The sequence below is a fragment of the Pinus tabuliformis genome, chromosome 5_1 (genome assembly GCF_031772625.1).
Source record: "Pinus tabuliformis cultivar Carrire ecotype Pingquan chromosome 5_1, CPIR1, whole genome shotgun sequence".
NCBI classification, from domain to species: domain Eukaryota; kingdom Viridiplantae; phylum Streptophyta; class Pinopsida; order Pinales; family Pinaceae; genus Pinus; species Pinus tabuliformis.
This window is the reverse complement of record NC_142305.1, coordinates 740,864,188-740,891,502: the sequence shown is the minus strand read 5'-3', so window position 1 is coordinate 740,891,502 and position 27,315 is coordinate 740,864,188. Positions and strand designations below refer to the sequence as shown.

Below are 27,315 nucleotides of genomic sequence, written 5' to 3'. Positions count from 1 at the left end.
AAAGCATTATAAGAATGATAGGATGCATCATATTAAGAGATGGCATCATATTAGAAGCATACGATTGAAGCAAGAGCTCATGACATCCTTATAGAAGCTTGAAAGATATCTAAAGTAGAAGTCTACATATATGTAGCATCATCAAAAAAGGAAGGAGATCTTGGTAACCACATTAATACATAGTTTATAACTTTATATGGTTGAAAGAAAGTCATCTAGCATGATAAAAAGAGAACATCATACATCATCATTAGGAAGGAGCATTTGCAGTATGAGGATAATCAAGGTCCTCCATTAGAAGGTTCAAGAGGGTTGAAATACTTTCAATCAAGGAAAGGGAGTTGCCAAAGGAAGTCTAGATGACCCAAAAAGAAAAAAAAGGTATGTATACGTTTAATAGATTAAACCTTTTCATCATATAGTTGCTGATAGTATAAATGCCCTACCTCATGAGCATGATTAAAGAAAAGGGATCTCTTCCTTTGGAAAGATGCATGAAGGCATGATTCACATATTGACAAGATGAAATCAACATAATATGTCCTCATATGAAACATGAGGTAGTTGATAAAAATGAAGGAACCATGAATGAAAGGTCCTAGGGGGGTGCAATATGTGAAGAAAGAAAAAAGAGATCGTAAAAGATGCAACTTTGATCACATAAGAAAAGGAAATCAACATCCAATGACTAAAAGAATTATACATGACATCTCCATGAAAAGTATGAAGATCTTGATAAGGTCTGTAAAGGAAGGAGACCCTTGACATTGAAAGTCTTGGAGATGTGTTTATGCAGGATGTTGATATTGCAAGCATGCAAGATGTCATCATGGAAGGCCATCACAAAAGGTAACTTTGATTTGATATTGAATTTTTATTTTTGAACATCTGGATGGGTTGATACAAGGCTACTGGAAGAGAGTTGTAGATGTCACCTACAACTAGCACTCCTATGGGTGGATGGAAGATCCTAGAGGAAACATGTCTTGGAAGAGGTCGCTGTATGAAGAAAAGCCAGATGTGGACTAGAGGATCACTTTCCGATGAAGAGAATGATGACATGACCGATATGGTTCCTGTCCTACAAATGATGAAGGCTGCATAATGAAAAGAATAAACTTCATGACATCGAAAGGAGCCCCACAAGCAGTTAAAGGCCCCATGATCTCCACTAAAGAACTACTAGAAATAGGTCCCTAGTAAAGAGGGAGATTGGACAAGTCTCTCGATAAGAGGGAGCTTGGGAACATTCCTTTTATAGGAATGGGTAAATTCCTTCTATAGGAATGGGTATATCTTCCCTAGAGAGGAAGAGATAGACACATCATTCTTCTCTTTACTTCGTGAAAAAAGAATGGAGGATTGGGTAAGTATATGACATACAATACTCTTTGAGGATGGGGTAGGGCATCCGAGATAAGAGTAGTCGACGAGGACCAATATTCTTTGAGGATTGGGAATTCATGATAAGAATAGTCCTGGAAGGACATACCCTGTGAACACTGGGTGGGGTATGTGCCTTGAGAGACAATGATGATGGTGTCTATCAATCATTGGTCTCACCAGCATTGTGCTCTGATCTTGTGGGAGATAGAGCTATTAGTCAAGGTCTTGCTGTGTGACAATGCTGGTTGGAATGATGCAAAGAGATGGCTTACCAATCCAACTCTTCTTATGAGAATTCTTCAGATTGAGAACGTCCAAGTACCTGGTATGGATTCTGAATACCTCCCTAGTTAAGAGGGAGTGTTGAAATATGTAACTAGGTTTGGTATTCATAATGACACATGTAATCATGATTTTATATATTTAATGTAAAGAGAAAAATAAATTTATTGTTGTTCTTGTGGCATGGGTTTCAGGCTCAAGGGAAATTTATTTTTTGGTCAAGCACCCATTGAGTGGTTCTAGGTTTTTCATAAAGTCAATTGAGTCATTCTCATGTATTGAAGACCCATTTGGGCATGTTACATATTGTAAAGAAAATTTATTTGAGTCAAAATAAAATCTAATGGCCCTCCAAGACCTCATCATGGTGCAAAGATCGAATCGACCTACACACATGAACAAGTCGGCCTAAAAGGTGCAATTCAACCTAGTGGAAGACCTATATAAAGGAGACTTTGACCTCACTTGGAAGGGACACATTCACTCACCAATTCGTACAAGGAAGAGCAAGAAGTGTGAAGAAGAAAGATACTAGAATAAGACAAGAAAAACGATTTTTCTGATTTGTTTTTTTGCTATATTATCCACACTTGCGAAGGTTAGGGCAATTTCTTGCAGCAACAAAAACCAAGTTGCAGTCACTTCAAGAACGCTGAGTTTTTGGGTCAAAGGAAATACATCTTGCAAGCCGAGTTGATAAGAAGAAGGTCTCATCTCTAGCGAAGAAGAAAAGAAGGACAAGGTCTCCATCATTCTCTCACACGTGTCACTTAGGGTTTTTGCAAAAGAATCTGTTGAACAAAGTTATAGAAGAATCTGTTGGAGGGGTCGAAGTTGCAAAAGAATCTACTGGGCAGAAGAATTTGCTGGAGCTCGAAATTGTAGGAGTTGCTAAGAAGGAAAGCTCATCAAGTGGAGAGGTTTTGGCCTTGGCTGATCGCCTACATCTTGCGTCCTGTTGTCTCATTGTTCTTTATGGTTTGGTCGATGTTTGATGAAAAGAACATAATAATAATCAAGGAAAAAAGGAATCTAATCAAAATAATTAAAGAGCACTTCACAAGCAATTATCAAAGTAAGAGAAATCACCTTATCTTGCTGCCCCCTAGATTTATCAATAGTTTGGGCCGCGACAGTTGGGTCAAGCCTATCGACCACCCAAGTACCTGTATTTTTTTATTTTATTTTACTTTGGCCCCTTTATTTTTTTTTTTCGATTCATACTATCCCAACCAAACCTGGCTCTGGTGATCTAGTATGAACCTAGCACTTGTGATTTCGAGATCGATTTAGATTTTTAGCTCTGATACCTTGTTATATTTTCCATGAATCGAACATCTGGAATTTAATTCCAAGCAATAAATTATTGAATAAATGCATAACTAGATTCCTAACATACAATATTCAGCGGAAGCAACTTACGATTTGAATCACATGAATCAAAAATAGATTTTTTCCAAACAAATCAATTCATCATTAATAAAACTAGGAACCTACTTGGGCTCCTGTCCTGGGATAATGGCCCAACTGAGAAAATACAAATTACAATACTTTGGATCTAATCTAACAGATTTGCTCTCTCTTGTAAATCTGGATTTCTAGCCTCTTCACACTCTCTCGGACCCAACACATGCTTACTGAGATACTGCTTTGAAGCTTGTGCTACTGTTGTGTCTTTGCCTCAACCCTTGGGCTCAATTTATAACTTTTCTAAGCTAAGATCGACGATGAAAATTAGTTCATCAAGTTAATTGAAGATAAGTGACTTAACTTTAGTTAACTTTCTTATCTTTAGCTTTCTTTACTTTAACTCTAGCACTGATCATAAATTTAGCTTGCATTACATGCATGTTTCGTGCATGTCACATGCAACTCATCTGCATGCATGCAACTCACTTTCACACTTCGCATGTCGAATGCCATCAACATGCAAACTCCACATGTCGCATGCAACTTTTTGAAATTGTAACGAGTGTTGGTCTTCATATGTAATGTAATGCAATTCTATCATCGACTTATTTATTATGTTCATTATTATTATATTTTATTTTTGGTCAAACCATGTTCTTCATGCTCAAAGGGTTGAAAAGAGTCAAAATCAATTATTATGAGTCAAAAAAATTTGTAGTTGAGTCATGTCCGATTTGGACATTTGAAAGAAAATAATTTGAATTTTTTTTCTTGAGTCAAAGAGTCAACAACAATGTTATCAAAATTGGACTGGAACCGATGGAATCGGCTAGTCCGACTGATGGAACCGACTAGTCCGACCAATTTTGGCCCAAAACCGGTCTGAACCGGGCCTCTGAACTAGATTAGGTCGGTTCGAGAGCGGTCTGTGCGTTTTTTATCTTCCCTTGTCAGCGTAAAAAATTGCCTAATTTTTTACTTTTTGATTTTTTCATTTGGTTGGCCCACATCTAATTCTCCCCTAGGCCAACCATTCAAGCCTATGGTCCTATTATTGCTATGAAATTCATGGTATTGTTCTCCTTAATTTTAAATTTCCATCCTTTTACTTAAATTTTTAACATGACCATGAAATGACTCATGATGTTTGAGAGTGGTTCCAACCTGATTGGATTTCATACGACGAAAGTAAAATTTTAGATTCACTCAAAATCCAATAGACTTAACAATTTTTCAAGATTTTAGGATTGTGGGGATTGCAACGTTTCCATTGGATTTTGTCATGTCCAAGGGTAAGGAACTAATATTTAATAAAGAGCACCAATCCCTCTATGTAGTATGTACTTTCATGTTAGTGGCATTGGTTGTTAAACTCGTCTATCATGACTTTACTAAAAATGTACCCATCACTCAAACAAAATCTTGACTTGACATGTTATTTTTTTCTATCTTATTTTAATGCTTAGAGGGTTATATTGATGACGAAGATCCCAATATAGGCAATGATTTTGATGATATGTAGGTATTTGTTGTAGCATGATTTTTTTGGATGCTAGAGGCCATCTAGAGCCTATTTGTTGATGTATTTTTAGTTCAGGGATGGATTGCACTCAATGCTATTTTGGTTATGTGCACCCTTACATGCTATATAAATGAGAACTTTTGCTTATTTGTGTATAAATGGTTTGGATTCATATGGATGCACATGTATATATATGTTTTTCTTTAAAATTTGAATATTTTATGTGTTTTTGGTCATTCGGTATTTTGGTCCGGTTTTTTTTATTGGTTCCAACCGGTTCCTGGTCCACGAGGTTTTCAGTTCGGTTTTGATAAAATTGATTGACACAAAGACCAAGTTGACCCTCATTGGACAAGTCGGCCTAGGTGGGGACCCATTCGACTCTCCTAGAGAACGATATATAAGAGTCAACTCGACCTCTTGGAAGACAATGAAGATCATCACATCAATCATCGATTTCTACACCTATTCAAGAAGAAAGAGAGCGAAAGTCAAAGGAGAGAGAAGGAAGTCAAAAGTGAGAAAATTCAAGTTTTTTGCATTATTTCTGCTCAAACGTTTGAAAATTCTGTGGCATCTCTAAGGTAATTATAGGGTTGAAATTCAGCCTCCACTGCAGGACCAAAAATTTTGTGATTTCGACCAAATGTCAGAAAGTTTGACCAACATTGACTTTCATTGACTTTGACTTGTTGGAGAAGACTTGGAGGGTGGTTGACTTGAGATCTTTGTTGTAGGTTTTTTGGTATTGGTCTTGGGTCTTGGATATCTCATTTTGATCTGATTAAGAAAAGGATTATTGGGTCCCCCCCTTGTGTGGTTTTGCCCTGGCTTGGAGCTTGAACTTGGTGTCTCTTGTTTTCTTGTGATCTTTATATTTTGCACATTTGTATAATTGCTTGATGAAGAAGATAACATAAGTAATAAGGAGCCAACTATTATTCACAAGTAATTATCAAGTTAATGTTGAAATTTCCAAGTCTAACCCGTTAGAAATTCTTCCTACACTATCTGGTTTATTTCACCTACTTGTTTAATTTCTTAACAAGTTATTTTAACCATATAAATACTGAAAATAAACACAAATGCAGTCTCAACCATCTACAAATTATCAACTGAAAGAATAGACAAATGCACAAGGGACACCATTATTTTTGGACATTTGTCCTCGGAAAAACCCAATATGGGAAAACCGGTGCAACTGTTTTGAGGGCTTTATTATTAAACAACTTTCTTGAGTACAACTGGGTGCCAAACTGGCTCTCCCGACAGAGAAATCAATTTGGCAGTAATACCTCTCTTCGGAAATAGATATTTGGCAAGTCTGCTCGACAAAAATCTCTCCGACGCCTCTTTGAGGCTCTGCGTCAACCCTCCTGGCCTCTGCGTCAGCTTGGAACCCTTTGCGTCAGCCTTTTGATGCTCTGCGCAGGCTCTTTGGCCCTCTACGTCACTCATGTAGGCCTTGGTAGCCTCTCCGCAATCCCTCTAGCCCAGCTCCTGCTTGCTTTGCGTAGCCTTCTCTGCCTCTGCGTTGGTCCTTCGACACTATCTCTACCTATTTGCTATGCACTCACTGCCCCTTGTTGCAACTCTGATCACTTGTTCGATTTTTCTCAGCAAACCCCGCTCCAGAAAATCGAACTCACTGATCAATCTTGGTGTATCTCCAATTGTCTCTCAAGCCTCCTCTTATACTTTTCCTGTTGAGTCTTCAACGACCGAGATTAAAATCTCTAATCAACGACTAAGATCAGATTTGGCTTGATCCATGTCTTTTAGAACATTCTCACCCAGTTTTACATTAATACCCATTAATGTTTTTATTTTCCTAAGTTTAGACTTAAGAACCCATTAAAAATATTAATTATTTTAATATCTTTCTAATCGGGCGGAATTTCCCCAAACCATTTATGGGTCTTGGAGATCTCATGTGCTTTAGCCTCTACACCAATTTTCATGGCTAGAGCACATCCGATGCTACCCCAAATCAACACTCCCCCTTAGCGAGGAATGTGCTCTAGTAATGCTCCACCACTAAACATCACTCTCATCATCCGGTATCGGTACTTGTGCTGATGCTTGTCCTGTTCCCCAACATCCTCTGCATTGCTGGCTCCTGTATTGCTGCCCATGGCTCTGCCACTGCCACTGCTACATCTGTACTGCAACTCCCTCTACATCCGTGTTGCTGCTGGTCCTTCCTCCCAACACTGCATCTGCATTGCAATTCTCTCTCATCATGCTGCATCGTGCTATCCATAGCACTACCACTGCTAATCTTTGCACTGCAACTTAGTTACCGAGAAGTAAGTAACTGATCTACCCAATTACTGACATCCTTGTTAGGCTAGAAGCCCTCTTGAAGCTGAAGCTCCCTCTGCTGCTACCCTGTGCTTCCTCTACTGCCTTTGCGCCGTTGCAACAACTTTGTGCCTCTCGCACTGATGCAAACATCTCTGTGCCTTTCTGCACTGCTGCAACTAGCTTTGTGCCTCTCGCTCCACTGCAACCTTCATTGTGCTGCTACAGATCCTTGCACTCTAGCACTGTTTTGTTGCTCCATCCACATCTTGCTTCTACCGACATCTGTCATCCTGCTACTGTCTCTCGGGGCTCTCGTAGCTGGATATAATCCAAGAGTTTGGGTACCTCAAAGATCCTGCCCTACATCTCGTGTAGTCCTCCTGACTACAGCTTGATGTCACCCCACCTCTTCTTTAGAGGTGCATGAGCACTCATGGCACAATCGTCATCATTCTCTACTTCCTTCTCCGCCTTAGCCGGCGCTGCCTTGGAGTCAGAAGCCTCTCCCTTATTCTTCTTCCTAGGACACTGGGTTGCATAATGACCCAACTCCCCACAATGGAAGCAATTAATCTTGGAGATGTCCTTCTTCTTCCTCTTCCCTTGTTGTCCCGTAGATGTTAGAGCTGGATGCTCTTCCTCCTCTTTTGTGATTCAACCTCCTTTGTTGCTACTTCCTGTCTTGGTCAACCGTCTGATCTTTTCATGGCGAAGCGCTGCCCACATCTCTTCCCAACCTGGAAGATTCGCTCTGCCCAAAATGCTTTGGACGAATGTCTCCCACTCCTTGGAGACTGCGTTCAGGACAGTGCTCACCATGAACTCCTGATCTAGCGTGGCCCCTATGGAAGTAAGTTGGTCCCGAATCTCCTACAACCTGCTGAGGAATAGATCTATCTGCTCCCCCTTCTGCATCTGATACGACCGTAGTTGATTCTCTAGCAGCATCCTCCTCTTCACGAAAGTGCCTTGATATAATGTCGTCAAGGTATCCCACATCTCCTTTGCCGTATTCTTCTCGGTAATATGCTGAATTACATGATCCTTGACTCCATCAAGGATTATGCACTTTGCCCTGGCCATTGCATCCTCATACCTTTTGTTATCAGCTGGGTCGATTGGGATAGCCATGGTTCTCAACGCGAAGGCCTTGATGCGATGTCTATCCAGAATAGACAGGGTCCTAGCCTTCCAGATGAAAAAGTTGGATGCCCCATCCAACCTAGCCTGATCCCTCAGTCCGCTCATTGCCATCTCTGCTGTTCTCTTCGACTCCCTCTGAGTCTCTACTTCCCTTCTGGATGTTCTCTTCTAGACTCCCTCTGAGTCTCCATTTCCCTCCTGGAAATCCTTTTGCCAATAGTCAAATCGCTCCTCTCTGATCCGCTTTGCTCCTGCAACACTGATCTGGATTTCTTGGCTAGAAATCCGCCTAGGTAGCGACTCCCTCTACCTTGGTTCTGTCCTGTTAGGTACTATTCTGCTTCGACAACATCAACACCCCAACAACTTCACAATCCACAATCTGCCCACAACTCTTAGGCCCTAGAAACTGAAGACATTGAGCCACCTAGCTATGTGCAATCCTGGAAGGTTGAATTGCTCCTCTAGTCAACTGCGTCACTCCTACCTGGTTGAGCAGGATGACGTGGCTCTTCGTGAGCCTCTTCTGCCTCTCACTGCTTCTGTGCTGGTCCTCTCTCTAGCTCGAACTAATGACGCAGGCCCTCTGTGTCACTCCTTCTTTGCTGCTTTCTGCTTAGGAACAACTTCTGTCTCTTGGGACAATTTTTTCTGTTGCAAATTTTCCGATTTAGCTGGTGCCTTTGTTAAGTTTAGGTATGTTCTACGCTTAGAGCAATTTATTTCAATTTTTCATAGTTAACTCAATATCTTTTCCAGATTAGCAATCGCATCAGCGTTAAAGTAAACTGCAGATAGAACATAAACATAAATCATAGAAGACAAGCCAAGACAAGAGGACACAAGATGTGGCGCTAGCCAAGGACAAACCCCAATGTGGGGAAACCCTTGATCAATTCTTCTTATATGTTCTTCAATAGTTCAGCAGAGAGAGAGAGAGAGAGAGAGAGAGAGAGAGGGGGGGAGAGAGAGAGAGGGAGGGGGGGAGAGAGAGAGATAGTACATTTACAACTGAAGTTAACACTTTGACTTATCTAGATGAGAGCATAGATCATCTCTAAGAAGATGATACATGAGATCAATTGAAGGCATGTCTTCAACTGATTCTCCAAGGTGACTCCTTCACCTATCATCGTGCTGCATCTCGTCATCATGCTGCGCCTCACCGTGCTGCACCATCATCACAATGTTGCATCTCATCATGCTTCATCAATCATGACGGTACCCATCACTGTACTGCATCATGTGCCATTGCTGCACCATGTTGCCATACTGACCTATGTGTTTGCTGCACCTAGCTAGCTTGCTGTCCCTTGCTTGCTTGTTGTCCCGAGCATGCTTGTTGTCCCTAGCATGCTTGCTGTCCCTGGCATGCTAGTTGTACTTGCTGCACTAAGTATCATGTTGCTGTCCCAATGTGTTATACTAGCAGCACTATGAACTTGCTATATCATACTGCTGTACCTCACCATTGTGCTGCCCCTCATTATGCTATGATACACTTCATCGCTGTACCTATCATGCTGCAGCGTTCATCAACACGCTGCTGCAATATATCTGCTGCTTGCAACACCATGCTGCTTCAATGTTTAATCACTGTTTTCTCCATCCAAGTGATTGTAGTATTATCAACATAGTCCTAACATATGCTGCCTTGTTGGACAAACTTCAATGTATACCCTTCAGCACTCTTCTCCATGTCATAGAAGTCGCTTTCAAACCTTCCTTCCTCCATGGCTGTGACTGGGGCATGCTTGAATAGTCTTCCCTTATATCACCTGGAGGACTGTAGTTAGGGCAACATAGAGCTTCTCCATATGGCTACTTATAAGGCATCGTAGGGCTCTCCATAGAGCTGCGTATAGGGCAACGTGGGGCTCTTCGATAGAGCTATGTATAGGGCAGCGCAAGGCTCTCCATAGAGCTGTGTATAAGGCAGCGCAGGGCTCTCCAATAGAGCTGTGTATAGGGCAGCATAGGGCTCTCTAATAGAGCTGCGTATAGGGCAGCGTAGGGCTCTCCATAGAGCTGTGTATAGGGCAGCGTAGGGTTCTCCAATAGAGCTGTGTATAGGGCAGCGTAGGGTTCTCCAATAGAGCTATGTATAGTGCAGCGTAGGGCTCTCTAATAGAGCTGTGTATAGGGCAGCGTAGTGCTCTCCAATAGAGCTGTGTATAGGGTAGCGTAGGGCTCTCCATAGAGCTGTCTATAGGGTAGCATAGGGCTCTCCAATAGAGCTGTGTATAGGGCGCTGCCCAATAGAGCTGTGTCTAGGGCAGCATAGGGCTCTCCATAGAGCTGTGTATAGAGCAGCGTGGGGCTTGTCTTTTAGACCAACAATTAGATCTCTCCTTGCTGCATTATGTAGGTTTGCTTCACTGCGTTAGAATCTCCTCCATGATAGTGTTAGGATCTATGGCATCCTCTAGGGCAGCGTATCCTCTTTAGATCTCTCCTCCCACCAAAACCCAAAGACAAGTGGAGAGGAAGAGATCACCAAGAGGATGTGTGTCCAAATGACTTTCAAGGCATCCCTATTTATACTAAAATGTTGAGCACAAGTGGGGTTTATTTGGTTGCTGGCCGATCTTGACGAATTGTCCCATAACACAAATTAATTCATATCTCCATGAATACTTATCGGAATCGGATGATTTTTAGATCAATCCTACACCTCTCGATGAGAGGGATCCAAGAAAAATATCAGCTGCCATTAATAAGATGACCCACATGGAGTTTGGCCTTAGTTGCCAATTTTAACAGCTTTCAACGCTCCTGTGATCTGCAATCCTCTAATACCATGTTGAAATTTCTAAGTCTAACCTGTTAGAAATTCTTCCTGCACTATCTGGTTTATTTCACCTACTTGTTCAATTTCTTAACAAGTTATTTAACCATATAAATACTGAAAATAAACACAAATGTAGTCTCAACCATCTACAGATCATCAACTAAAAGAATAGACAAACACAAAAGGGACACCGTTATTTTTGGACAATTGTCCCCGGAAAAACCCAATGCGGGAAAACCGGTGCAACAATTCTGAGGGTTTTATTATTAAGTAGCTTTCTTGAGTACAATTGGGTGCCAAACTGGCTCACCTGATAGAGAAATCAATTTGGCAGTGATACCTCTCTTTGGAAGCAGATATTCGGCAAGTCTACTCCACGAAAATCTCTCCAACGCCTCTTTGAGGCTCCGTGTCAGCCTTCTTGGCCTCTGCGTCAGCCTTCTGATGCTCTGCGCAGGCTCTCTGGCCCTTTGCATCACTCACACAGGCCCTGGTAGCCTCTGCGCAATCTCTTTGGCCCTCTGCATGGCTCCTGCTGGCTCTGCGTAGCCTTCTCTACCTCTGCGCTGGTCCTTCGACATTATCTCTGCCTCTCTGCTATGCACTCACTACCCCTCACTGCAACTTTGGTCACTTGTTCGATTTCTCTCAGCGAACCCCGCTCCAAAAAATCAAACTCACTGATCAATCTTGGTGTATCTCCAACTGACCCTTAAGCCTCCTCTTATACTTTTCCTGTTGAGTCTTCAAAGGCCAAAATTAAATATCTAATCAACGGATAAGATTAGATTTGGCTTGATCCATGTCTTTTAGAACATTCTCACCCAGTTTTATATTAATACGCATTAATATTTTTATTTCCCTAATTTTAGATTTAGGAACCCATTAAAGATATTAATTATTTTAATATCTCTCTAACTGGGTGAAATTTCCCCAAACCATTTTTGGGTTTTGGAGATCTCATGTGCTTTAGCCTCTCCACCAATTTTCATGGCTAGAGCACATCCGATGCTACCCCAAACCAATTGACACGCATGCATTGCATGTTGCATGCAAACTTCTAAAGAGGCAAAACTAATGTCCTTCTAGTCAAGACACAAGTCTAGGAGCACTTGCGTCAGCTACAAAAATCAACAAATAGATTTGTGAATGAAATAGAAAATCCCTAAAATAGTTGAATTTCAATCTACCATAACTTTCCACTACGACCCCTGATTTGAGAAATTTTGTATTTTAAACAATGTAACTTGTGGAGAGGAACACAGATATATAATTAGTTGCTATAGATTCCACTCCAAAAGTTTCAGAAATCGATTTGAAATTTGCAGCCCAATTTTTTTCTACTGTCTCATTATTTGTATTTTTATTGAGAACATGACGAGTGAAAATCAACTACTCCGATACCAGCTTGAAACAATTAAGAGAAAGAGAGTGGGTTGGGGGCATTTGCACATGAAGGGTTGTAATTGCACCTACAAATCCTAAAAGATTGAGGATGACATCTCTATGAAATTAATACTCAAATGATTAGTGTGTTTGCATTGATAATTGATAAGATAAGATAATTCTACCAGTGTTAAGCAAATGTCCACAAATAGCTCTATGTGACTTGGGGGCACTTGCATATCAAGGGTTGGAATTGCACCTTCAAATCCTAAAAGATGGAGAAAGACATCTCTATGAAAATAATACTCAAATCAATAGACTCTATGAAAATAATACTGAAATTAGTAGTGTGTTCTGTTGATAATAGATAAGATGAGTTAAGATAATATTATCAATGTTATGCAAATGACCACAAATAGCTCAATGTGACTACTAAGTACAATAGTATCAACACACTTTGGGATTGTAAAAGACTGCTCCTATATAAAAGGATGTTAAGAAGATATGTCCTAAGATCTAAATAAAGCAAACATTGATTTGAAAACTAAAGTGATGCACGAACCATTGTGGGTGACAATCAACACTCCTTGGAGGAGGATACAAAAGGAAGGGATTGCATCCTGATGTTCATTGGATGTGTCTGTTGAAGATAAGGAAGGAACGATACATTCCTGTGAGCCATCTATCTCTGAATATGTCTCTCTTGCCATATGAGGTGGAAAGCTGTTGATATAGGATTTTCACAAAGTACTGGAAGAAGTGTTGATATGTTGTGTGAATCGTTGTCTCAGGGGAGTGCACTGTTGCTGGAATGGTTATGCAAGGGTCTCATAGATTTGCACTTTGCTAGAATGGTGATACTAGCTACTATTCCCATTAGTGTACTTGTTTGTTGGTTTAATTGAAAAAAAGGATGTGATCATCTGATAAGTGCCTTGAACTAGGAAGGATGGATACCTAATGCCTTTCACATAAACAAATCCAAATACCTCTTGCGTAGGTACCAAAAAAAGATAAGAGTTTTAAGACACCTCAAAGAGGCAATAAAATTGATTTTGTGTCTCGTTGTAGATAGGGCATTAGAAATTAAAATGCTTGTAATGTCTTCTACGAATTGATGACAAATGAGACTCGTTAGCCTATCCATCCCCGTAGGCTATATCCACCTAAAAAGGGGAGAAACCCAAAAAATACCCATTGCTGGGTAAGTTTTGGGCAACTGGGCGAAAAAACCTAGAATTGGGGTTTTGAGTAAGATTCACTCAACTAATTAAGAAAATGAAACCCTAAAGGAAAACCTATAAATAAAGGATGATTGAATTCATTTTGGAGCATCATTGTGGATCATTTTATTATGTTTTGAGGGTTTTAAGACCCCCCCTTCTTGTCAATTTCGGTGGTGAGAGATTCCATCCTAGTTGACACATCTTGCATTTCTCTTATTCTGTTATGGGCACAGGAAAAGCGATTTGGGAGACAACGAATTATTTGTGGCTCTTGTTTGGCACAAGATTGCTTTCTATGAGGCAGCGAGGGTTTGGTTTAGGTTGGTTTGTGGGTCTGGGCATAGAGGCATCAAAGGTAGCGAAATCTCTGCGGTCTAGGCTGGTTCGTGAGTTTGGGCACAAAAGCATCAAAGGCAGTGCGATTCTCTATGGTTTGGGTTGAAGAATCAAAGACATCGAGATTCTCTATTGGAGCAAGATCATCAAGATGAAGCAAGGGTTTTTTGAGTTAAACGTCACTGTTTAAAGGTTGTCGACAACTCCTATAGAAGTGAAGTTCATTCTGAAGTAGTTCAAGGGTTTAAGGACAAGTGAAGTCCTGGCCCAATTTTCCGGTAATCGGGTCATTGCTCCAATTGCCCAAGTCAGACGTGAAAGGTAGACCATTCCCACTGAAGTCAATCCGGAAGATCAACGAGTCGTCTTGAAGACAAATTACAAACTCTCTCTGAGAAAATTCGGTGAGCCCAAATCCCTACTGCAACAACTGATTAAATTTCTCGTACTTAATTTCTGAGTCAAGTTATTTACAGTGTTACACAGTAAACATCGAAATAAAATGTACTACAACTTTCACAAAATAAGATACTGCAGAAACAAAATATTGCACATGAGAGAAATAAACACACACACAATTACACCATTGTTTTTGGACAAACGTACCCAAAAAAACCCAACTTGGGAAAACCGGTGCAACAGTTGAGGGTTTTATTATTATGCAGTAGTAACCTGAGTACAAATCATTGGATGCCCAAACTGGCTATCTGATACAAAGAATAATCTGGCAAACATGTAGTGAGAAAATATCTCACACTGTCACTGGAGATCCAACACTGATTCGGGCTCTGGATGAGCTGCCGTACGCTATCTGTGCCCAGTCTCTGCGTGGGCTTATGCAGTCACTATGAACTCAAGGGAATGTGCCACCCTCTCCTTTTGATCTTCTGCCCACTAGAAACTCGACTCCTTGGCCTTCCAGACTCACACCTCGACTTCTGGCACTGGATCTTGATTGCTCCCCAACAAAATTGTGGACTCCCTCTGAAACACTTCTCTGTCTCTGCATGGCAGTGCGCTGCCTCTCTGGACCTCTCGATGCCTTCTCTACCTTGCACTCATCGGGACTAGAAAAATCCCCACTAGTCTACTATCCCTGCCCCTCACTGCAAGAAGATCACTCGATCTCTCTCCCGCAACTCAGTGCTACTACTCTTGAGAAATTCGATCTCTGGATCTCACTATCTCGGTGTGTTCTCCAGGTGCCCATCAAGCTCCTTATAATTTCTCGTTGGAGCACCAATGGCCAAGATTAAAACATATCAAGGGCTAAGATTAACTAGGAGTTGATCCTTGTCTTTATCTAGAAGATTCACACTAGATTTAATTAATACCCTTTAGTTAATCGCATTTCCTAAGTTTAGACTTAGGAATACATTAAAAATGATTAATTATTTTAATTAAATCATCTCTATGTGTAATTTTCCCAAACAATTTCTGGGTCTTGGAGAATGCATGTGTCTTAGCCTCTCCGCAAAATCTCGAGGCTAGAGCACATCCAATGCTACAGAAATCAACACTCTCTTGATGGTTGTAGTGGTCTTGATAGTTAGTACTGTGACAGACAGTGAGTGCAAGCTGAATGCAGAAGGTTTTAAAGGAATACCCTGTTGTTTAAATAGACAAACAAAGGACACCGAAGAAGGATGATTCTGGGGCATTTCCAGTGCTAGGTCGGCTATAACTGCTCAGATTTTCGAGTCTCTGTTTAGAGCTTGGTCAGTTTGATACATTTAGACGTAGAATTATTTCAGGTGGAACGTTGCTATAATTTGTTGTAGCCCATCCGAATTGGTATTATGTTTCATTCTGTTAAATTGTGTAAATCTTTGTGGAGCAGTATGTACTTCGAAAATATTGAGATATTGTGGAGTAAATTTGGAGTATTTGATGTAGATAGTTGCATTGCACTACTGGTATTATTACAGTATTGTTAATTAAAGCTGCAAGGAATTTGATCATACATAATACAAGAAAATTTAGTGAAACCCTAGTCACCTAAAGGAGACATCTAGGGCAAAAAATTTCACTATTATATTATGATGCTACTCCAACATGGTGTTCTGCAAATGACATAGCTAGCATATGATGTCTATCGTGGAATTTGGTGCTTGGCCTCAACTTGAAGCCCATGTAAGGCCACTCAAAATTCGCCCAGTGGGTTATAACACTTGTGCTTCCAATGCTGTGGTGTGTATGGGGATTGGAAAATAAGGTCGTCTCTCAGCACCAAGATTTGTGTAGAATGCCAACTTGTGCCTCAATCCCTCAGGTGGGTCAAGCTAGGTGACCTAAACAGATGGCCTATAAATGTCATCTTTGATAATCCTGTTCATCTCGTGCTTATTTGGTAGGAGATGTTTGGAGATAATCAAAGAATACCTAAAAGGAGGGAGGTGGTCCACTAAAATGCCACCTGATTGGTGAAGGCACAAGAACTTTGAATACTAGCAACCCCAAGCACACCCTTTAGGTCTGTTTGAGCTATGTGACTCTTTGCTCATTATACAAGCAGCTCTTTGTTGAGATTTTATTTCCCAACAACCTGCCATTGGACAAATATGGAGATACTTCTGGCATAATGCCTTAGCCCAGGCCCAACCTGAGTTGGAAAGGAGACAGAGCATACCCACAATGTGGACAGTAAGGGCTTTCCACACCCAAGCATGCCAATTTCTTATCAATTGAGAGATCTCCCATAGTTCAACACAAGGGAAATAATGCCTTTATGGGCCCTAATATAGGCTTTGATACACTGAAAGGACTGAACAACCATATTTTTTGCTTTGGTTTCAGTCTCTACCACTTATTCAGTGGAACTTCAAGGAATGACTTGGGACATTGCCACTTATACCCCATAGTAGGCTTGAAACTGGAGAAAGCTGTGGCCTTTTGCCATTTCTAGTCATGGCATCATGCAACAGAAAAAATTTGTAACTTCTATATTTCGAGATGAGAAAAGTTACATTCTGAATGTGAATTACACACTAATACCAGAAATATTATCTGAACAAAAGACCTTCAAATTGTGTATCTTTTTGTTAATTTTCCTGAAACTCTGCGACTACCTAGATGAATCAACTGAAAATCAAGGCAACTGAAAACTGAAACCAGGTTTAACTTTCACCAAGATACAGAGTTCCGTAACATTCAACATGCAGCGGAAAATAATTGAGATAAAAGCACATGCAATCAAAACTGACACACTTGTTTTACCCAGGAAACCCAAACGGGAAAACCTGCTTTCTTTGTTGTGGTCTTTTATTGGTTGTTCTTTGAGCAAATGGACCTATTACAATTTAACGCGCTGCTACTGCAGCCAGCAATTTCTCACTGAGAAAGCGCTAGGCTTCTCCTCACTATTTTCAGCTCTACAATTGTTCTCGGCCTGCTCTTGATCACTGCTCTCGGCCCCTGAGAAGATGCCCTTGGCCCTGAGAAGATGCTCCTGGCCCTGCACACAATTGTTCTCTGCTGAAGATAGTCTCGATTTGCTCTGCGAATCCTGATCCTTGCTCCACAATCTTTGCACACTCTGGCTCCTGAACTAATGCGCGCTCCAGACAAAGAATGATCAATTAAATTGTGCCTTCGTCCTTCTCTTCCACTATAGAATTCGATGCATGCAAGGAGGTCTAGTCGCATATCAGTTCACACTAGTGTCACGAGTTTCCTTTGCTAGTTAACTGGAGCAAGTCCCAGTTACACTTGGACTAGCTCTCAGTTAATTAGCTCAAGTTGCTCCTTGATCTCCTCTAGTTGTGATTTGAGTTAACTGAGGACTCAACTCGTCCTCTCTTCACTATCTTTGATGTCTTAACTCAGCCTAATTGAACTTGTCACTGCCACCTCATCCTGTAGTCTAACTGAAGAAGACTCCAACGAACTGAAGCTCCAACACTATGCATGCAAACTTGATGACCATTCCAGTAAACTGGAAATCAACTTATCGTAACTGAAGTCGATCTCATGAACTCGCATTCACGCTAGGGAAAGACTAATTTGAAAGTCTTCACTGGCTAAGGCACAAGCCAAAAGACCTTCCATCGCTACATTTTAAACACTTCTATCCCCTATACTATTAACAAATAACAGTGGCTTGTGCCTTACAATCAAAGCTGAAGTCCATGACTTCGGAAGTTACACTAGCATCAAAAAGAATAAAAAGTTGTAATAACCAGCATCTTATGTCAGCTGTTAACTGCATCTTAGCCTTGATCACTGGAAAAATTTGGCTGGAAAGATAATATATTTCATGATGTATTTTCTTCTCTGCATTATTCAAATAGAAGATAGATTTGCTCCAAAAAATGCTTAATGAGGGCTGGTCTGTCATACGTTCTATCTTATCAAATAGTTTTGTTATACTTAATTTGCCTGCTTTCTACATTCTATCTTATCAAATAGTTTTACTATAATTAATTTCTCAAATAGTTTTATTATACTGAATTTGCCTGTTTGTAGAAAGCAAGATAAGAGAATGTTTTGAAATGTTTCAGGGACATATCTAGAGTTTTTATCATCTTGTTTTTGGGTCTGTATTTGCTGATTTTACCTTCGTGCCGTTTTTTGTGTTCATTTAATTATGTGCCTTGCTGTATTTTCAATGATGATGGAAGCTTCTATGTAATTAGGTGCATGTAGGGTAGAAATTTCTCCATAGATATTTCATGTGTTCAGTCCTTACTTACTTGAAGACATCTGCAGGCACAAATGCGAGACTTGTCAGGATTTGTGGAAACAAGACAGCAGCTGTTAACTTTGAAGCCCAATCACCGTATGAACTGGATTGGATTTTCTGTTGCACATCACTTGAACTTGGAGTATGTGTCCCTATTTATTCCTAGTTTATATTAGCTTTAAATGAGGCTGACAGGGCATAGAACTTGAGCAATTTACTGCATTGTGTATAATATATATATAAGGTGCCAGTCATAGCAAGTGTGTGATGTTAAAGATTCCAGCTATTTGTTTTGAAGTGGTTCCTCGGTGTTTAAGAATTAGCATACATGGTGACACTAAATATGCTGCCCTGGAGTATTTACCATGTCTATTGAAATTTGATACCTGGTTTTCAGATATCTGCTATTGAACAGAAGGTTTACCAAAGACTAAAGGTTGATAGTTTTTAATATAACACTAGTTATTGTGAAATTTTTTCTGAGCAGATCCAATTTCTGAAATGGAAGATGTTCATGAGTAGTACATATAGATGGCATACAATGGAATAGTAGAAAGTGAAACACCTAGTTTAGGGTTGCAACAAGCCATTCCTCAAATACAAGTTTTCTAATGGTAATACTTATAAATGGTTGAGCATTACTTCATCAATAGTCCTTAGGCCCAATAAAGTTTGAAGAATTCACTCCAAGACGAACAAATGGCTCTATTGGCTTAGATCAATCTAGAAAGCATCTTTGAATCCAAACAAAATCTATTCTTTCCTGGTCACTTATGCATGGTGGACTTGCAACAGGTCAAAGGATTCAACATTTAAACTTTTAGGTCAATTTGTACTTTATATAGCCATACCAATCCCTTAAGTATCTATTTTGGTTCTACCGAAATGCTCACCATGTAGAAATTTTAGACCCAACCCAGTTTCAAGTTTATTGAGTTCTCATCATGTTTAATGCCCAACCCACATGTTTGTTAGCTGCTGTCATAAGCATGAATATTTCGTAACATTGAAACACATCAGCCTACCCTACTTTTTCACTTTTGCTTTTGCTGAGCAAAATGCAAGCAGCCCACGAATTTTACACAAGGAATTTCGGTCAAATGACCTTGGAAAAATCCCGAACGGAAAAGTAGTGAGAGAGAGAGAGATATATATTTTTATTCCTTTCGAAGAAATTTACAGTAATTAATAACAGCAATAAATTCAACTAATCTCCCTTGAAATCTGTGCCCAGAATTTCCTCGGAGAATGTGCTGTAGCTGCTCCTTGAATTCCTTGACTGAAAGCCTCGATTTCTGTGCCCCCCGCTCAGAAATTCATGCCAATTAATTGCTCTGTCAATCCCTAGAAATTCATGCCACCTACATCAGAGTTTGCACACAGGCTGCCTTGAATTTTGAGTCACTGACAGCCTTGAAATTTGCACTCTGACAGGCCCAATATCTGTGCTCAGACAACCTCAAATCCTGCACTATGACAGTCTTAAATTCCATGCACTGACAGCACAATAAATACACCCATACAGTATCGAAAATCACGCACTGACAGCATGCAATAATTGTCTGACAGGCCCCCCGATTTCTGTGATCATACTGCAGCAACAAATGCGCTGACCTTCTCAATTTCTGTCCTTGAGCTCTGCCTTGGAATTCATGCTGCTTTTTTTGCTTTCCTTGCTGTTATACCTGCTCTTCTCCTGCTGCTACTTTGCCCTCTCAGACTCCTCCCCTTCTCTGAATCTCATGAAGAATGCATGCAAAATGCTGCCTATTCCTCCCTTGCTTTTCCTTTTTGTTCTCTCATATTGAAGAAAAACCTAACAATAAGATCCAATGGCTGATATTAGAGCTTAGCCATTGAAATTAAGGGTGGGGATATGATCTCTTATTGACCCATAAGTCACTTTATCCCCTATGATCTCTTTCCATTAATTAACCCAAAAAGTCACTTTATGACTTTGTCTCATAAAATCACTAATTTTATTTATCATAAAGTTAAGTCAAAGGGGTCATGTTAAGGCACTTTTTCTAGGCTAGACACCAAGCCTTAGGAACACTTGTCCTTGGTGCACTCTTTCTAACACTCCCTCTTACCAAGGAAAGTGTTTCTCACCACTCCCATCTTGTCTCTAAAGTTGACATGCCTGCCTCTTGGAAAGAACTTTGTGAGGATATCGACCGGTTGCTCATCAGTAGATATGCACTCAAGCTGCACTGCCCTGTTATGAGCATAGTCACCGATGAAGTGGTAGTTGATCCCTATGTGTTTTGACCTGTCATGAGAAATTGGTGTCTCTATGAGTTTTATGCAACTCTAATTATCGCAGTAAATCAATGTAGGCCTCAAACGCTGACCAAATAAGTCCACCAACATCTTGCAAATCCAGATGGCCTCACAACTGGCCTGACTAGCTGCCATGTACTCTGCGTCAACGAAACTATGTGCTACTAATCGTTGCTTCCAACTGAACCATGACACAACTGCCGAACCTAATCTAAAGCAGCATTCGAAAGTGCTTTTCCTGTCACCAAAACATCCTACACACTCTGAGTCTATATAGCCAGTCAATTTGACTTCTATCCCCTGAACATAGTACAAAACATAATCCACTGCCCCCTGCAGATACCAAAACACATGTTGTACAACCACCCAATGCACTCTCCTAGGCACCTCCATAAACTAACTGAGAGTGTTGACTGTAAAACAAATATCTGGCCTAGTGTTGTCGAAATACATGAATGAACCTATCAACTTACGATAAGTGGGACCAAACAACTCAAACTTGGAAGCATGAAACTTCTTCCAGTTTGTAATCATAGGTGTGGACATGGGCCTATAGTCCTCCACATGAAATCTCATCAAAATGTTTGTTGTATACTTGCCCTATCCTAGAAAGATATGACCCTCTTCCCATCACACCTCTAATCCCAAGAAATAATGCATCAGTCTAAGATCTGTCATCTCAAACTCTGAAGCAAGGTCTTGCTTGCAATACTTTATGAGTTTGTTTATACTTTCAATAGATAAGTCATCCACATATAGCACTAGAATGAGAGGATCCTCACCAACCACAATGTAATAAAGCTTAGGATCTGCATCACTCTTCCTGAAACCCATCAACTACAAGTAACTATCTATCCGAGAATACCAAGCTCTTGGAGCTAGCTTCAGGCCATATAACGCCTTAACCTGCAAACGTGGGACCCCCTCCCATGTACCTCAAGGTCCTATGGCTGCTCAATGTACACCTCCTTGTGAATAATCTCGTTCATAAATGCAGTCTTCACATCCATTTGGTGAATCTTCCAATCCATCTCTGCAACTATAGAGACCACTGATCTAATAGAAGTATTTCGAGGTAGTGGCGTGAAGGTCTCCTCATAATCAACCCTCTCTACCTGTGAGAACCCTTGAGCCACAAATCGAGCTTCGCACTTCTCACTGCTGCCATCCGCTAGATACTTGATCTTGTAGAGCTACTTGGAAGTCATAACTAACTTCCCCTCAAGTCTCGTCACTATCTCCCACACATCATTCTTCATTATGGAAGCATACTCTTCCACCATGGCATCCCTCCAAACTTGTTGGGATGCTTCCTTCTTATAGCTAGGAGGCTCGGACTCAACAATACTACTCACCATAGCCAAAGTGCTACCAAACCGCTTTGGTGGTCTACTCTCTGTAACCGACCCTTTGGGTTTTCCCACTGACTCTTGGGCTTCTGTCAAGGTATCATGAACCCATCTTGCTTCCTCTTCCCTAAAGTGGCTTGTTGTACTGGGTTGTGAATATCTTGCGCTGAAGACTGCACCCCTGATGACGATGCACCTATGGTCGATGGTGAACTTGTACCTGCGGAACCTGTGCCCTGCAACCCTTTCACTTCTGAATTCTATGATCCTCTAGACCCTTGTGATCTTTTACCCTGTGGTCTAGTACCCTTTGGTGAACTCCCTTGTTGAGGAGTCTATTACTCTCCCTGATCCAACTCTCATGACCCCCTCAAGGCTCACTCCTCAAATCTCACACCCCTCTAACAAGAACCTTCCTCTTAGCAGGAATATATATGCCATATGCCTTTGACGTCTCATTATACCCCACAAAAATACCCTTCTTAGTTGTGGGTTCTAGCCTTGTCCTCTTCACCTCGTAGACATGGGAATAAGTTAGGCACCCAAAAATCCTAAAGTGCACAATCTCAGGCTTCTTCCCCAAAAAAGCCTCCTTAACAAATTTGTTCCATAAAACTCTATGTGGATTGTTGTTCTGCAAATACACTGTAGTGTTACAAGCCCCGACCCAAATAAAGAAAGGTAGCCTCTGATCATGAAACATGGCTCTTGCAACCCCTACTATGGGCTTGTTCTTCCTCTTTGCAACCCCATTATGTCGTGGCTTGTAAGGAACAATCAACTCCCTCTTGATGCTTGCTCTCCCACAAAAGTCCATCTCATTGGAGGTATACTCTCCCCCATTGTCGGACCTCAACACCTTGATCTTCTTGCTTGTCTGGTTCTCTACAAGATCCCTAAACTCTTGGAATCTCTTGAAGAACCCATCATTGGTCTTCGTTAAGAGAATCCAAGACTTCCTGGAGAAGTTATCAACAAAAGTGGCATAGTACTCATATCAACTCATTGATATAGGAGACAAAGGACCACACACATCAGAATGAACCAAATCAATGATACCTGCTACCCTGCTATCACAACTTGGAAAAGGAATCATGGTGTACTTTTGTAATGAACAATGTTCGTATTCTCAAGTTAAATACTCTAGAACACTTGGAATATGAAGATCTCCATTAAGGATATATATTTGAATGAAGAATATGATTTGGCAACAACTAAGGGTCTTGTATATATACCTAGACGGGTGCCCCTTCATAAACAGTCATGTCCTTAGAGACGTGTTAAAATTGGAAACTAGGGCCAAACTCTATGTGGGTCATCTTATCTATGGCAGCTGATATTTTTCTTGGATCCCTCTCATCGAGAGGTGTAGGATTGATCTAAAGATCATCCGATTCCGATAAGTATTCATAGAGTTATGAATTTAATTGTGTTATAAGACAATTCGTCAAGGTCGGCCAACAACCAAATAACCTACACATGTGCTCCACGATTTAGTATAAAAAGAGGTGACTTGACAGTGATTTCTACACACAAACCTCTCTCTTGATTTCTCTCCACTCGCTTTGGGTTTTAGTGGAAGAGAGAACTAGTAGGAGGATTCCCTAGCCGCAGTTTGCCCTAACAAAGAGGACGCAGTCAAGTTAGGAAGAAGAGAAGCCCTAACGCTATCAAGGAGGACAACCCTAACCTATACGCTGGTCTCTACGTGGTCTAGAAGGAAGCCTATAGTCCTATATGCTGGTCTCTATGCCCTAGACAACATGGAAGGGTTGTATGGACAACGTAGGCTTGGAACCATGGTTAGGAGGTTGCCCTAGACAACGTGAAAGGGCTGTATGGACAACGTAGTCTTAGCCGCAGTTTGAAGGGCCAAAGGGACAGCGTGGGGAAGCTTAAGGAGCAGCGTGGAGGGCTGTGGTAGGAACAACTGCTGTAGGTGACAGCGGATCTGTTAAGGGCAAGTTTAGGGCTGTTTCTAGGTATGGTTAAGAGCATGAAAGGCAAGCAGCCAGGCTGAGGAGAATAGGAGTAATGCACTGCTGTTTTGGGCACCATCTGTGGAGGCAATAACTACAAGATTGATGTTGTGCTTGGCTGCAGGCCTAAGCACATAGCTGTGACTGCGTTAGGGGTGTTAAGCGCTGATAATAGATATGCATCCTAAGGAGGCATCATAGCTATGGAAGAAGCTTGCCAAGGTGGGCCATAGTCCTCAAGGGACTTGTTTGATGACTGTTAGGTGGAGTTAGGGCTTTGGAATGTGCCCTAACTAGGACTGCCAAAAATTGTAGATGCAAACATAACAACAATGTGTTTGGAGGTGTGTTGGGTCCATGATTTTGGATTAGTTTGGCTGGGATGTGCTTGCAGCCTGTAGTAGCCAAATTGGAGGGGCAGACTTGGAGGTTAGATGCCCTAACCAGTGGCAACATCTACAATGATTATTCATTGATGTATTAGACACTTGGAGAATCTATTAGTAGCAGTGTGGAGGGGTTTCTTAGGTGTTGGATACTACCACATAGGAGGAACAATGTCACTAACAATGGGACAACAAATGTAATCATGGTGGAGCATGATAGATGGGACAACATGGACATGGTGCAACAGTAAGAGAAGTGACAACATTAGCAAGATGTCACAGTATCAGAAGGTGCAACATTAGGTGCAATAGTTTGGTGTCTGCAACATGGTCATGAGGTCCAGCATAATGATGATGGGTGCAGCATGGTGAGGTGCAATATGATGGTGAGGTGCAACACATGATAGGTGGAGTCACCTTGGAGAATTAGTTGAAGCAACATGTCTTCAACTAAGTTTAGGTATCTCATCTTCTTAGAGATGATCTATGATCTTATTTAGATAAGTCAAAGTGTTGACTTTTGTTGTAAATGTACTATCTCTCTCTCTCTCACTTCTGAACTATTGAAGAACATGTTAGCCCTGTTGGCATGCGATCCAAAAATGGATCCAAAACACTTCGAAACCTTCTTAAAAATCATTCAAAAGATCAAAACAACCGCATGAGAAGAGCCCTTAAAAGGGTGGAAAAACACTATCGGGAGGCAAAAACCCAAGAAAACAGTGAAAAAACAAAGCTATCGGCGGTGGCAACAGTCAATGAACAGGAGCCGTCGGACTTGGCCGATCAACAGTCTAGATCCGATCGACAAATCACAATTGGCTAAGGCACTCGGAGGATATCGGAGGCAGATGTGGGATAGGATCGGGCCGGTGCGATATTGTGATCTTTGATATCGGCGGATTGCAATCGGCGTGGGCATAGGCCATGTTATATGGAAAGACCTTGGGCTTGGGCGATATGCGATTGCAACAAGTTGCATTGCAATATCGTGTCAGAACACTGCAAAGGAGTAGGGCTGTTATACATTTATGTGATCCGATGAACTGAACCCGATGGCTATATAAACCTCATTGCATAGATTTTGAGATCTGCAGAAAAGGCATTTTCCTTTGTATTTACGTATTTCGTTTATTAAACGAAATACAAAGGGATGAAGCGTTGATGCGATAAGCCGGACCCGAAAGGGTTCCTTAAGGCTAATGTATATTATTTCAAGTCCGCATAAAGCCATTTTTGTGATATTTTCAATGTTTTTAACGTATTTTCTAAATCCAAAGGGAAGCCACGGAAGGGGCATTGCGACTTGCGATAAGCGATCACAGGTGAACCCGATGGGAGAATAGAACATATTTAAGGACTTTTGAAGCCCGAATGAGCAATATTTTGGCGGAATTTCACAGTATGGCAGCGTTTCTCTGTATAAAATAGAAAGGGGGCTGTTGCAGGGATTTCATAGGCCCGATAACCATTCCATTGCAGGTACAGGTGGCCAACACATCCTTAGAAGCGTTTAGCGATGATTGTTGATGCTGGAAGAAGGATTCGGCTAGGAGACAACGGCTGGCGGACAGAGGCCGGAAGGGGAAAAAGCCCAGCACGATGCAGCCGAATCAACCCAAAGAGATCATGGAGCACCGCCGACACGAGCGGGCCACCTGCCAGCGCAACGAATTACTAGAATTGGTTAATGCGCTGTTAGAAATGGAGCCCTCTCGCTCATATCTGTTTAATCGTGGCATCAAGTAGTTAGAAGCCAAAAGGGATGGATTAAGACAGTCGAGCCTCAGAGGGTTCAAGAGCATTGTAAAAAGCCTATAAATGGCTACAAGTTAGAAGTATCAAGGGTTCAACTTTTGGAGACTGTGGAGACTCTACTCCTCTAGCTTCTCATCTTCATTCCAGCGATATAAGTTTCTTTTGCTGTTACATGTTCAATTCCCATTTTCTTTTCTGTTCTATGCTTGCACTTGAATAGGTTATTCATGTTTTCTGCTGTGTCTAATGCCAGATAACTTTCATCTTATCGCTGCATTGATAAATTAGATTTGCAAGCTTCATTTACTTCCTGTAGCTAGCCATTCATATGTGTTTATGTATGCATTTGCTGGTACAGTCAGTATTCTCCATCTATCCATTGAATCTATAAACTATTGAGCATTATTGGTCTAAAGCCTTGTAAAGCTGAGGGTGTTCATGCATGTCTTGAGTGAAAATAGACTTGAAACAGTCATCTGACTTGATCCAAACCATCATCCATTCCAATAGTTCAAAGAACAATATTGAAGATTATATGTTACCAGGCATCTCTGAGCCACAACCTAGGAGAGTTTCCTGGAGTGATAACATAATTGGCGTCGTTGTCGGGGAGAGAAGATTGAAGCTCAGCTTCCCTGGGAGACGACACAGATCCAACTTTGATGATAAACAAAGCCTGGACACTATTTGGGTTGTAATCATCTATCTGGCGACTCTACTGGAGGACGAACCTCTTGGCGACTCCACTCCATAGTTTTGGCTCAGTTTGTGAGGCATACTCGGAGAAGTCCTCAGAAGCCATGAGCTGACCCAGTACTTGACCCTAAAAAGATCATCAAAAAAAGAAAGGCGTTGCAGAAAGGAGAATCAGGTTTAGGTAGCTCTAAACAAAATTCTATATCTCTTCATGAAAATCCTGTTTTGGAACAAATACATGTTGGGAGTATAGCATCTAATACCAGCAGTGAAGAAAAAATCTTAGAGATTCATAGAGCTCCTTATTCTTTAGGTTCTTCTTTGGTTGTATGCCTAGAGGGAGCCTCTACCCCTATCCATCATACTCCTTTAGTCCTATCAGTCACTCCTCAGC

At 41.1% G+C, this 27,315-nt stretch overlaps 1 protein-coding gene across 1 annotated transcript in view; it reads left to right on the top strand.

Annotated features, from left to right (window-relative positions):
* EMB2753 (tetratricopeptide repeat (TPR)-containing protein) overlaps positions 1-27,315 on the top strand; it is a 333,581-nt gene that overhangs the window by 122,587 nt on the left and 183,679 nt on the right. The window contains exon 5 of the mRNA XM_089432854.1: positions 18,497-18,612. Coding sequence (XP_089288980.1) covers positions 18,497-18,612 — 116 coding nt within the window. The remainder of the gene's footprint in view (positions 1-18,496; positions 18,613-27,315) is intronic.